The sequence below is a fragment of the Scyliorhinus torazame genome, chromosome 29 (genome assembly GCF_047496885.1).
Source record: "Scyliorhinus torazame isolate Kashiwa2021f chromosome 29, sScyTor2.1, whole genome shotgun sequence".
NCBI classification, from domain to species: domain Eukaryota; kingdom Metazoa; phylum Chordata; class Chondrichthyes; order Carcharhiniformes; family Scyliorhinidae; genus Scyliorhinus; species Scyliorhinus torazame.
Window position 1 is genome coordinate 22,129,671 of NC_092735.1, and position 14,168 is coordinate 22,143,838.

A 14,168-nucleotide genomic window follows, 5' to 3' on the forward strand; every position below is an offset into this window, starting at 1 on the left:
TGGTAACAATATTTTGGTCTGGTTAAACTTGGTTCATTGATCTCTGAACAACTTAATTGCTTACATCTAGTTACCAGAGGACCCCTCTTCACCAGTACTGCGTGATGGATGCATTTTTCTCTTATAGCTGTTATGTCCACTGCTCTTTCAGTTTTTTTTTTAATGCGTAAACTGTTAAACTATAGTTATCACATTTGCTCCTAGTTAATAATGGCTTTCTCGGGGGCAGCACAGTGGTTAGCACTGCTGCCTCACAGCGCCGAAGTCCCAGGTTCGATCCCGGCCCTGGGTCACTGTCTGTGTGGAGTTTGCACATTCTCCCTGTGTCTGCGTGGGTTCCGCCCCCACAACCCAAAGATGTGCAAGCTAGGTGGATTGGCTACCCTAAATTGCCCCTTAATTGGAAAAAACTGAATTGGGTACTCTAAATTTCTATTACAAAAATAAGGGCTCTCTCAAACATTCATATTTTGATTTTTGAGTGAGATCATCTCGTGTTCGCTTTCCACCACTTGTTTTGTTAAATTGTGCTCCCCGGTGGCAGGATGCAGATTTGTGTATGTAGTTCATCAACAGTTCAACTTTTCAGCTGCAGAGAGCACTGAATAGTTTAAAGAACATCCTGAAAATTAGAAGGAAGTGAAATGGAGCAAATGTGCTGCCTCGCTAGTTCAATGTATGACTCTTTTCTCCCCCCTTGCGTGATTACTAATGACCGTTTTCTCTGCCTAGCACTGCACAAGAGGCTGTTTCTCCTGGAAAGAGCCCTGTAGAGGTAGGGTGAAATAATCGGTGACTTTATTTCTTAACTAGCTTTTTAAAAAGTTTTCTCATTTTAATCGAGTGCCAAACATATTGTCAACTATGCTGCGAGTGAGAATCCACTGCCACTTGAAAGTTTGATATTGGAAGAGGGCTGGGAGGAAGTTGCTCACTCTTGGCTGGGGTTACATAAAGATGGAGGATGTGGAACATAAACAACCAGCCTTTTGCCAAATGAAAAAAAAAATCATACCAGGACATGGAATGATTTGTCATTCAAGAAGCCATTCAAATAGAAACCTGGATTGATAATTAATTTGAAAGGAAGAATGTGGGAGGTGGGAATATATTGTGGGTATTGGATTAGAATAAGGAGCTTTAGAGTGCAGACACTTAGAGCAATTGGCTGGTGTCCTTTGTATCTTGCTGAGCAAGGATGGGACAAATCTGTACAAGTTTAAAGAGCCTAGCGCTGGATGATTTCTGCCTTGGACAGGTGGAATTACACCCTCTTTCAGATGAAACCACTTCATCCAGCCCTAATTAAGAACATAAGAACTAGGAGCAGGAGTAGGCCATTTGGCCCCTCGAGCCTGCTCCGCCATTCAATGAGATCATGGCTGATCTTTTGTGGACTCTGCTCCACTTTTCGGCCCAAACACCACAACCCTTAATCCCTTTATTCGTCAAAAACTATCTATCATAATTGTTACAGTTTGATCTCATTGATTTGTTTTTAAATATTTTTATTCAAATAAAGAATATACATATAAATCAATAATAAAATAAACAAAATACAATCCTCCTAATTTGAGATTTTTTTCCTCTTCTATTAAACCATTTCTCCCCCCCCCCCCCCCCTTTTTTTTTTTTTAACCTGCTGGCAACAAATAGATCTGTAAATCGAGACAAGAATTATACACCGAGTCAATACTTCATCTTCTGTTCGGGTACACGGAGGGAGAATTCAGAAAGTCCAATTCACCTAACCGCCCGTCTTTCAGGACTCGTGGGAAGAAACCGGAGCACCCGGAGGAAGCTGACTGGGAGAACGTGCAGACTCCACACAGACAGTGACCCAAGCCGGGAATGGTACTCTGGTCCCTGCTGCTGTGAAGTAACCGTGCTAACCACTGTGCTACCGTACTGCCCCATCACCAGAATGAGCAGATTCTTCACAAAATGGCAACAAGGTGGCGCAGTGGTTAGTGCCGAGGACCTGGGTTCAATCCCGGCCCTGGGTCAGTGTCCGTGTTTGCATGGGTCTCACCCCCACAATCCAAAGTTGTTCAGGGTAGGTGGACTGGCCAAGCTAAATTGCCTCTTAATTGGGGGAAAATATTTTCAAAGATTCTTCAGAGGTAGAAGATAAATGTGAGGGATAAAGAGAACCAGCAGGGATTGGTTTAGCACACTAGGCTAAATCGCTGGCTTTGAAAGCAGGCCAGCAGCACGGTTCAATTCCCGCAACAGCCTCCCCGAACAGGTGCTGGAATGTGGCAACTAGGGGCTTTTCACAGTAACTTCATTGAAACCTACTTGTGACAATAAGCGATTTTCATTTCATTTCAACAAGCTAATCACGGCCATTTGTTCTGGTCATGTCCATGATTAGTGAGGTTTTTGGACGTCCGTGTTTAAAACATCTAAAATTGTGGAGGTGGAAATATTGCCTGGACTATTAGAAGGGAAAAGAGCTGATCTGGTGGCCTTGATTGCCTGGAGGTGAATTTTATTAGAATGAAAATCCAAAGATCTGATCCGCCAAAATATATCGTCATGGTTGGGGGATCTTGTGGAATTCCTGAAGCTTGAGAAAATTAAGTTGCTCAGATGGGAAATTCTGGGCGAGATGGAAGCTATTCTTGTATTGATTTTTGGTTCTACAGCTGTCTGCTATCTGGAAGAGGTTAATTGGGGCAATTCAAGAGCTGCATTTCTAAGACCTTGTCTTGTATGCCCTAGGTGAATGCTTCATTGGACTTTACCAAGTATTTCCAGCCCGGGAGCTGTGTCGGTGACTTGTCAGAAGTGCTACAGCCTTCGCTTCATGATCATGGGTGCGATGCCAAGCCCGTTTGCACTGAGACAAATGATACACCTGGTGTTGGGATATCGGAGCTGTCGTCACCTCCATTGGATTGTGAGGATGTGGAAATGAAGAGTCCAGTGAGTGAGCGATCTTCGCCAACTGGTGCCCACCCAATTCCACAAGGGGAAATGCTTCAACAGAGAATTAGTTTGGGTAAGTGAAATTGTTGCATGCTCCTCTAGCTGGGAGTTGGTGTGTGTCAAACAGAAACGGCTAGAATTATTTAGATAAAAATGCAGTTTGGGGGGTTGTGAATCTAATTTGAACACTATCTAGAAAGTCCTGTGTCTGGTGCCGTGTCCATTATACTGTAGGGGTTAAGATCTTATTAAAAGGTTAAAAATTCAGCGTCACGTTGGCTTGAAATTTGCAACAGTCCTGGCCTGTAGATCATAGTTATTTACAATAGTAACCTCGTGTACACAAGTTGTAACTGACTATTGCAGCTGTGCTTTATTCTCTGCAGAATATATGAATATCGTCACTGCAGATTAAGCCTTTGTTTTTAGTCTGCTTTTGAAGAATACCTTGTTCACCTGATGCAGAACTATATTCAAGGCTAATTGATAAAAATATGAACACAATCTGTGCATCTCATTTGAATCTGAATCCCAGCCAGATTTGTTGGGATGAGATTTAGCATTTCAGATTTATTTGAGATTCAAGTTCCTGACACAACAGGTGACTAGTACAGAGGGCAGGGTGGAGTCCCATTCGCCACGTTGGTCACCCACTGGTGAAGACTTCCGTTGCAAGAACTCACCAAGGCTCCTTAGGCCGCACCTTCCAAGCCTGCAATCACTGCCAGCTAGAAGGACCAAGGGCAGCAGACACGGGGGGGACGTCACCACCTGGAAGTTCCCCTCCAAGCCATACACCGTTTTGACTTGGAAGTATATCTGCCGTTCCTTCACTGTTGCTGGGTCAGAATTCTCTCCGTAACAGCACTGTGGGTGTATCTACACCACATGGACTACGGCAGTTCAAGAAGGCTCACCACCATCTTCTCGAGGACAATTGCGGTGGGCAGCAAATGCCAGCCTAGCCAGCGACGCCCACCTTCCGTGAATTAATAACATTTAAAAATTGAGTTTTTTTGGTGTCTGACAGCACAAACAAGTTTTAACAAGTCGGTCTTCATGGTTTTGCTTGGCAGTAGATGTCATGCTTTCTTCCCTCTAGGAACTGATTTCGGTTTCATGGGTCCTCTTTGGCACTAAATGTCCATTTTTCCAGTATGGCTCTAGACTGGGTCTCTTGCTCCTGGCAAATGTAATGCCACAGCCGAGGCCAGTCCTGAGCCAGTTAATATCCATACCCACCCTTTCCTTAGAAACCATAAACTTTCTGTTTGTGAAGGCCAGCAATGGCCAGCTCCATAGATATGGATTGGTTAAACATTGCACCTCCCTAGTCTGATGCCTTTGTGCCTTGTTCTAGGTGTGCTTATCAACTGAGCTCCAGTCAGTGTTTAATTAAGCATAGGAAGTGAATGTGTAATCTTATTGGACTTTGGCTGGCCCAGTGTGCCTTCAGAGAAGAAACAATCCAATTCCGAATTTAAAAACCGTTGTGCCATTTGAATTTGAGATTGAAATTCAGCCTTTGTCCCTTGGATCAGTTGGTTCCGGGCAGACCAGGCCTAACTGTATTTAGCTCGGCCTCAGTAAACAATAACTGAAGATGGTCCGGAGGAGTTTGAAATACCAGTAGGGCTTTTTCGTTCATCGGATGCAAGCATTGCTGGCCAGGCCAATGTTTGTTGACCATCCCTAATTGCCCTTGAAAGGTTTGATGAGCCCCTGTCTTGAATCATTGCAGTGCTGTGTAGGCATACTCAGGGCTGTTGGAAAGGGAGTTCTGGGTTTCTGACCTAACGCCAATGAAGGAAAAGAACATCAGAACTAGGAACAGGAGTAGGCCATCTGGCCCCTCGAGCCTGCTCCGCCATTTAGTGAGATCATGGCTGATCTTTGTGGACTCAGCTCCACTCTCCGGCCCGTACACCATATCCCCGAATCCCTTTATTCTTTAGAAAGGCATCTATCTTTTTCTTAATGTTTAAAGAAGGAGCCTCAACTGCTTCACTGGGCAAGGAATTCCAGAGATTCACAACCCTTTGGGTGAAGAAGTTCCTCCTACACTCCGTCCTTAACCTACCTCCCCTTATTTTGAGGCTATGCCCCCTAGTTCTGCTTTCCCCGACCAGTGGAAACAACCTGCCCGCATCTATCCTATCTATTCCCTTCATAATTTTCTATGTCTCAATAAGATCCCCCTGCATCCTTCTGAACTCCAATGAGTACAGTCCCAGTCTATTCAACCTCTCGTCATAATCTAATCCCCTCAACTCTGGGATCAACCTAGTGAATCTCCTCTGCACTCCCTCCAGTGCCAATATGTCCTTTCTCAGGTAAGGAGACCAAAACTGAACACAATACTCCAGATGCGGCCTCACCAACACCCTATACAATTGCAGCATAACCTCACTAGTCTTGAACTCCATCCCTCTTTAGTTTATGCAGCAACCTTTTGTGTGGCACCTTGTCATAAGTTTTCTGGAAATCCAGATATACCACATCCATTGGCTCCCCGTTATCTACTGCACTGGTAACGTCCTCAAAAAATTCTCCCAAATTAGTCAGACACGACCTACCCTTTGTGAACCCATGCTGCGTCTGCCCAATGGGACAATTTCCCTCCAGGTGCCCCGCTATTTCCTCCTTAATGATAGATTCTAGCATTTTCCCTACAACCGAAGTTAAGCTTACCGGCCTATAATTACCTGCTTTCTGCTGACCTTTTTTAAACAGTGGTGTCATGTTTGCTACTTTCCAATCCTCTGGGACCACCCCAGAGTCTAGTGAATTTTGATAAATTATCACTAGTGCGTTTACAATTTCCCTAGCCATCTCTTTTAGCACTCTAGGATGCATCCCATCAGGGCCAGGAGACTTGTCTACCTTTAGCCCCATTAGCTTGCCCAATACTGCCTCCTTAGTGATTACAATCATCTCAAGGTCCTCACCTATCATATCCTTATTTCCATCAGTCACTGGCATGTTATTTGTGTCCTCCACTGTGAAGACTGACCCAAAAAACCTATTCAGCTCCTCAGCCATTTCCCCGTCTCCTATTATTAAATCTCCCTTCTCATCTTCCAAAGGACCAATATTTACCTTAGCCACTCTTTTTTGTCTTGTATATTTGTAGAAGCTTTTACTATCTGCTTTTATGTTCTGAGCCAGTTTACTTTCATAGTCTACCTTACTCTTCTTTATGGCTTTTTTAGGAGATGTATTTCCAAGGTCGGGGTAGTGTGTGGCTTGGAAGTGGTGGTGTTCTCTTGCATTCACTGCCCCTACTCTGCTAGGTGTTGGAGGTCACTGGTCTGGAGGTGGCATTCAAGACAGCTTGCCGATTTGCTGCACTGTCTTGTCAATGGTGTACATTGCACCATCTGTTGGGTGGGGGGGGGGATTGTTTTGAATGAAGGTGATATCTGAGGTGCTTATTAAGCTCTTTGTCTAGGATGGTGCTGAGATTCTTGATTGTTGTTGGAAATGCGCTCATCCAGCAAGTGGAGAGTATTCCACCTGTGAAAAATTCCCAGCCTCTGATCTACTCTTGTAGCCATGGTTTTTATCTGGTTGGTCCAGTTAAGTTCTAACCCTCAGGAGGTTCCTGGTCGTTGATTCAGCAACGGTAATGCTGTTGAACATCAAGAAAAGATGGTTAATTTCTCTTGTTGGAGATGGTCATTGCCTGGCACAGATGTTCCTTGTCACTTATCAGCCCAAACGTGCATGTTGTCCAAGTCTTGCTGATGATGGTACATACTGTTTGAGTATATGAGGAATTGCAATCATCAGTGAAATATCCCTGCTTCAGACCTTTTTTGATGGAGGCAAGATCATTGAAGCAGTTAGAAGATGGTTGTACCTTAGGGCAGCACGGTGGCACAGTGGTAGCACTGCAGTCTCACGGCGCCGAGGTCCCAGGTTCAATCCTGGCTCTGGGTCACTGTCCGTGTGGAGTTTGCACATTCTTCCCGTGTTTGCGTGGATTTTGCCCCCACAATCCAAAGATGTGCAGGGTAGGTGGATCAAACACGCTAAATTGCCCCTTAATTGAAAAAAAAATGAATTGGGTACTCTAAATTAAAAAAAAAAAATAAATAAAAGATAGTTATACCTAGACAATTCCCTTGGGAGCTCCTGCAACGATGATTGAAACTATCTTTTGTGACCTTTCGATTCATTTACGGCTTTGTTTAAAATGTGGGCACTAGACTTAATTTTTTATAACATCAGTAATTGAATGTTACTTGGGCCCTAATGCAACACTTCTGTGTTGTAACAAACCTCTCTATGTGGATTATAAATTTTAACTTCTTTCTTGACTCGACTCCTTAACGTCCAAGAAATTCATTAACCTGCCGTGCTTCAATGAACCTGTCAGATCGGTTGTCAGCTTTAATTCAGCCCTTCTGCAACAGTGACATGTAGCTAATTCTGCTTCCTTCGTTGTTTGCTGTGTTCACGGGAAACATTTCATCTGTGTCCACTAGGAGTCGGAATATCTTTTATCGTTCTGCTTCATATTGCTCTTCATTTCTTGTTCACTTTGTCCTTTCCTAGGTCTCGCTTCTAGTTCCATTTCAGCCACACGAGGGACTCCATCCTTTAATTCACTTAATGATTCATTGACTGCAGGAACTATTCTTCATAGTGTGGTAAGGAAATGATCACTGCAGTAATTAAATTGATTTTTTTATTTTCCCCCCCCCCAACTGTTGCTCATCACTGCCCAGGCATTCAGTAGATGACTCATCTTCAAATCTCGGCAAATGCTGCTCTGATAGCAGTCATCGAGTATCGGTCAGTGGCCTGGATTGTTGCTGTTTTCCATCCTTCCGGAATTCTTCCCTTTCCTTAAAGCTACGTCTTAGAGTGAATGATGGCTTCATGCAATGTGACACATAGATAATTTCCTCTTAAAATCCTTGAATGTGTTGTCACAATTCAACCCATAACTATCTTTTCCCTCCCAAACCCCTCCGTTTTCAGAATCGCCTTTGTGACTCCAACCATGGATCACACTTTTGCTCATCTCATCCCGTTTCCGCAACATTCAACCTGATTTATCATCTCTGGCTCGCTCCTATTAAGAGGACCGATTGTTAGACTAGACTTGTGTTTACCCGAGTATAGAAGATTTCCTCTGATGGGGGAGTCGGGGGAAAAAAAGATGCATAGATTATTTTTTTTAAATTCTGAGTTGCTGAATCAAGGTGGGTAAGATACGAATCTGCTATGATCTAACAAAGGCAAAAACCACCCGAGAGCCTGAATGATCTTTATTCCTTTCTTTGCTGCCCCTACCATACTTTCAATATTCTTCCCATCTTTGTTTTTTTTTTAAAATTGAGAGTACGCAATCATTTTTCAAATTAAGGAGCAATTTGGCGTGGCCAATCCACCCACCCTGCACATCTTTGGGTTGTGGGGGTGAAACCCACGCAAACACGGGAAGAATGTGCAAACTCCACACTGGCAGTGACCCAGAGCCGGGATCGAACCCGCGTCCTTGGTGCCGTAAGGCAGCAGTGGATTTCATAGAATTTACAGTGCGGAAGGAGGCTATTCAGCCCATCTAGTCTGCAGCAGCCCTTGGAAAGAGCACCCTACCTAAGCCCATACCTCCACCCTTTCCCCACACCTTCACCTTATCCCCGTAAACCCTTCTAACCTTTTTTGGACACGAAGGGCAATTTAGCATAGCCAATCTACCTAACCTGCACATCTTTGGACTGCAGTGCTAACTACTGCGCCGCCATTCTGTGAAGAATCTGCTCCTTGTGTCGGGGCAGTACGGTAACAGTGGTTAGCACTGTTACTTCACAGGGACCTGGCTTCGATTCCATCCTTTGTTGTTTGCCTAAAGATTCTTTCCCATATTTATAGTCATGGTTAACAAGTTTAGTAACTCGTCCAGGTTACCCTTTTTTCAAGCCTGGGAAGTGGATTTTCACTATTTAGTCAGACTATATTTGCATGGGATTCCCCTGAGTGCATTTGAAATGGCGGTGAGTGTCAGAGGTGTAGATTGCAGCTTTGTGAAGTCTTCCTCTTTCCCCCTCCCTAGCCTGGAGATGACCAGGAAGGTTTTGAAAAATTGCCCTCCTACCTGAAATTGCTCAACTGTTTGTTTTAAAGTTGGAATGTGATTAGTATGTGTGACTCATTGCCAGTGTGCTGAGGCAGTTTTAGTTCTTGCGCCCTTCTACAAGGCAAGATTTTCACTTGGAGTTTTGGGGGAGTGGGGGACATTTGAATGGTGGAGTGGACCTTTTTCTGCTCCATATGCATTGTTCCTATAGTTTGATTACCACTGCAGGTGCCTTTTGCTTTTAAAGCTCTTGGGTCTCGAATTTCCTCCTTTTTGGATATTTTTAACTTGGCTAATGTGAATGTATTTTTAAAAAATTAATAACTTTGTTTTGTGTTTTTAAGAAACTTACAGCAATGAGTCCCTTTGAAACAATGGTTGGGGGAGGAGACCAGCGAGTGCTTCCACATCAAGTAGCCCTTCAGGATTTGATGTCATTCAGTCCCAGTGGAACACCTCAATAATGAAGACTAGAAAACCTGCGAGGGGAAGCCCATTGAAGCTACTGCCCTTTCTTTCACTTTCTACACCATGAAGGACTTGTCGCGAAATGCCTCATAACTGATTGCAATATTATGAACTCTAGCTGAATGGAGAATCTTCTCTTCAATGAAGAAAAGCACTGAATGCCAAAGATCAAAGCCATATTTGGTGCCTGATGCCATTGACTATGAAGCTTCAAATTTCGTTCTCTTGGGGCCCCAACTCAACAGAGTTGTTCTGGCTGTTCTATGGTCACTTGCTGGCATTAAAAATTCAGGGAGTGTTTATTGCTATTGGGCGGTGGCGATATGTCAACGTTCAGTGACATTTATGCACTGACTTGGTTAGTTTTCCATTTATCAATCTTTTTTGACATTGGCATGTCCCTTTTTATGATGGGTGTGGATGCATGAATTATTCTCGAGTAAATGTGAAGGATATAAAAGGAAAGCAGTATTGTGCATGAGTGGTGGGGCTGTAGGTTTAATTCCTGTCCGTCCCCACCCTACAGGCCCTCCAAATTACGTTGTCAAATGGCAGGCTGTTACTTGCAGGAAGGGAGAAAATGCCAAGTGTGGGAGCCGTTAATTTCTCCTCGCCACCCATGCCCCAAGTGCCACTTCATCCAGGTTTTGAAGGCATCAGCAGGCCAGTGACCCACCCTTAGCTGCACTGAATGAACAGCTCCAGAGAAATGGGGTGGAAGACTTCATTGATAGCTCCGTGAAAGTTTGAATAAATTGGTAAACTTGTGTGGTATCCTGGGAGCTGGAGGAATTGGTGAATTTAATCATCTGAAACACTGCTTTTTTTTTTTTTAAGATTAATATATGGATCATTGCACAACCCGCAAACACTTGACAGTTACCATTCAATTCAGTTTTTGAACAAACTCCATTTCAGGAGCAGTCTAGTTCTGGAAAGGGTGCTTTTCAGGCAAGTGAGCTGTGTAGCAGACTGCCTGAGCACTTTTTTTTAATGCTGTCTTCAGGATCCCTCTCGCATAAAGTGTCTGATGTCTGCCATTTGTTCGTATTTACAAATGTGACCAAGGCTTCTTGAGTTGCAAGCACATCTCCTGTCAAGTACCCATCCATAGTATAATTGATGTGATTCTTATCAACTCAATTTGAACTTTAACTAACCTCCCCTTTTGTTATTACAAGATATTGCCCTTAAATGAAAGTGTTTTATCAAAGTCTGGACTTGTACGAGTCTTCCTGAAGTATTAAATCTGCCTGATTGATGCTGAAGCTATTGTTGGAACTATAAGCTGTCAGCCCTTACCAAGGGTAAAAATCCTGTGTCGCGGCAGGTGCCATCCAATCCCTTGGCCATAAATAAACCGAGGTTCTCCAAACTGAGCCTGCCAAACTGCTACACTATCTTCCTGTACTGGAAGATTTTATCGTCTTGAAACTTTTGAGTGATGTGTACATATTCCCTGTCTGTTTCCCAATTTGGAAAGTTATGCCTTTGAGTGATTGCATGTTTAAAACCAACGTGACATGCTTCTTTTCATCTCTGCTGTCCTAACTTGCTAATCCCAGCGGTGGCAGATGCAATGGATGTTTATTATACTATTTCTGTATAGAAATTTAAAAAACGATAAGTTGAAAATTATGCAGTTACCAATTTCTTATTACATTGGTGAGGACCCTCTTGCCTACATTATTAATTTTGTATGTCTATTGACCCAAAATAAAACTGCATAGTTCCAGTTTTGGAAGTGTTTTTAATTGAACAGCCCCAGAGCTGGGCACTGTTGGATTGTCTTGTCATCCTTTCTGGAACCTTGAATTCGTATGTAATCCAGGAGACGTGGACAAGACTTGCCTATGTGCTCTTCTTTTTAAAACATCTTGATGATCTGCAATGAGCTCTGCCAGAAAAGCCTTAAATTTGTGTGTTGCAAGAGTTGGCTTTGAAATCTTGAATTTATTGTGTTTGTTTTATCCAGTAAGCGAGAAGTGTTTTGTCCAGCATCCATTTGACTTGCTGCTGGAGGTTTGTTGTACCTGCATGACTGCAGGTGAGGGGCGGTCTGAGTTCTAATCTCCCCAGTTGCTTACGGGATTGTTTTTCATCCATCGTCTTGCAATTTGTGCAGAAGTGCATGAAGTTCGATTGCAATATATCTTTTTTTAAATAAATTTCAAGTACCCAATTATTATTTTTTTCCAATTAAGGGCAATTTAAGTGACCAAGCCACTTAACCTGCACATCTTTGGGTTGTGGGGGTGAAACCCACGCAGACACGGGGAGAATGTGCAAACTCCACATGGACAGTGACCTAGGGCCGGGATCCGATCCCGGGTCCTCAGCGCCGTAGTTCCAGTGCTCACCACTGGGCCACATGCTGTCCTAATTGCAATATATCTTATTGAGGAACTCAAATTTCACTTGTGCACAATTAATTATTTCGTAGCACTACAACGACTATGTTGGCAAATGGGACAGATCCACCTGCAATGTCTCTCAGCAGCATGGTGAGTTTGGAGATGGAGTATTGCCTGAGGTGAGGGGTAGTGTAGCAGCCTCAGACTGGGACCTTGGACTTGCTTGTGTCCTGGGTGGGGGGGGTCTCGAGCCCTTCGAACCTCCAGGCAATGCCACAGATGCTTGACAGTGGAAAGGTGGCAAACTTGGAAAATGGCCAGAGTTTCTAAGATTTCTGCACTCTAGGGCTATTAAGACCAGGGCTCCGTCCCAACCTCGTGCGACTGTCTGTGTGGAGTTTGCACTTTCTCCCAGTGTCTGCATGAGTTTGTTCCGGCATTCTCCCACAGTCCACAGAAGTGCAGGTTAGGTGGATTGACCATTTGAAATTGTCCCTTAGTGCCCAAAAGGTTAGATGGGGCTATAGATTTATGGGGATAGCGGGGGGAATGGGCCTAGGCTGTGTGCTTTTTCAGAGGGTAGGGGTAAACTCGATGGACCGAATGGCCTCCTGCACTCCTATGATTCTATTCTATGATCACTTTAGGTGGCAGGTTGAGGTAGGTAAACCAGAAGCCTTTTAAGAAAGACTACAAATGAACACAACAAATTAGTGGAGTACATTTGACCATTTTGTAATGCTGTTGAGTCTGGCATTCAAGTCTTCCTGAATTAAGGTTGCCTAACTATTTCTAAATGCTGCAAAGTTTGTGTAACATTTGCTTCACTAGGTGATCGGTTTTTTTGAGGTTTGATTTTTTTTTTTAAAATCAACTTCGACTTGGGGTGAGAGTGTTCCCGTTGTCTCCTGAAACTGACTTTGCAGATGTGTTGCATTGAATTGAGCGTGCAAGCTAAACTTTGGCCCAATTGTTCTGAACTGCTGTTTATGTTTGAACTGCCTTGTCCCACACCTACTTCATTGTGCCCCATCAATCTGAAAATGATAACATAATGCTGGAAACATTTCAGGCAGTGTCTTTAATAATCTTTATTAGTGTTACAAGTAGGCTTACAGTAACACTGTAATGAAGTTACTGTGAAAATCCCATAGTCTCCACATTCCGGCGCCTGTTCGGGTACACTGAGATTTCAGAATGTCCAATTCATTTAACAGCACGTCTTTCGGGACTTGCGGGAGGAAACCGGAGCACCCGGAGGAAACCCACGCAGACATGGGGAGAACGTGCAGACTCCGCACTGACAGTGGCCCAAGCTGGGACTCTGGTGCTGTGAAGCGACAGTGCTAACCACTGTGCTACTGTACCGCACATGTGGAGGGAGAAACTGCTGACCTTGGTGGTTGGCAACCTTTTGTCAGGACTCTGAATGATCATCTGCCTGGACCATGAACTCTTCCCTCTGTCAATGCTGCCAGGACTGCTGTCCTTTCCTTCTATTGCTTTTCTCCCTCAGTTATCCCATTTTCCCTTGACTGCATCACTATTGGATTAAATTACTCCCAAAATGCACCAATGTTGGAATAAAATTGCCCCCCAAGTTTTGAATGTGCTCTGGGGGGGGGGGGGGGGGGGAGGGGAGATAGAGAGAGACATCTCCCGTCGAGCCTCTTCATAATTTTGAAAACCTATTCAGTCAGCACTCCGCCTTCTCGTTTCTGGAGAATGTAGAATCCCTACAGTGCACACAGAGGTGCCCTTCAGCCCATTGATTCTGCACCGACCCTCTGAAAGTGCACCCTTCTTCGGCCCACCCTCCCTGGCCCTATCCTCATAACCCCACCGAGCCATCGGATACTAAGGGGCAATTTAGCATGGCCAATCCACCTAGAGTGGCTGTAGCTGCTGCGGTTTCCTGTGCTGATTGCTGCTGAATTGCCTGGAGAGGGAAGAGATTTGCTGCGGCCTGTTTTATCTGAAGCTCAATGGATGTTCCAGGGAGCTGCAAGAGAGGGAACGCTGCCTTCACAGGTTAAGGATTGGCCTGGCTTGCATAGAGCTCCAGCCTGTGACTGGATTTACACAATGCCTGCCTCTCTGATTTCTGCAGCAGGAGGAGGGGCTGGGACTGTTTGCTGCCTGTTTCATCTGCAGAGCCCTAGGGCCTGAGGCCTCCCAGCAAACAGGAGGTGGCTGCAACACTTGGACGAAAAAGAGAGGAAAGTTGGTGCATCTGGACTTTATGTTTCATCTGCCGATTGTGCTGAGATGGAGTAATATCCATGGACTGTTGTGCTAGCCTGAAGGCCCTGTCCCCCACC

The 14,168-nt window shown here is 44.4% G+C and overlaps 1 protein-coding gene across 1 annotated transcript in view; it reads left to right on the plus strand.

Annotated features, from left to right (window-relative positions):
- The window catches only part of dlgap5 (discs, large (Drosophila) homolog-associated protein 5), a 50,335-nt gene extending 39,107 nt beyond the window's left edge, over window positions 1–11,228 (plus strand). Inside the window, exons 15-18 of the mRNA XM_072492172.1 lie at window positions 733–775; window positions 2,728–3,007; window positions 7,495–7,589; window positions 9,370–11,228. Coding sequence (XP_072348273.1) covers window positions 733–775; window positions 2,728–3,007; window positions 7,495–7,589; window positions 9,370–9,489 — 538 coding nt within the window. The 3' untranslated portion in view covers window positions 9,490–11,228. The remainder of the gene's footprint in view (window positions 1–732; window positions 776–2,727; window positions 3,008–7,494; window positions 7,590–9,369) is intronic.
- The last annotated feature ends 2,940 nt before the right edge of the window (window positions 11,229–14,168 follow it).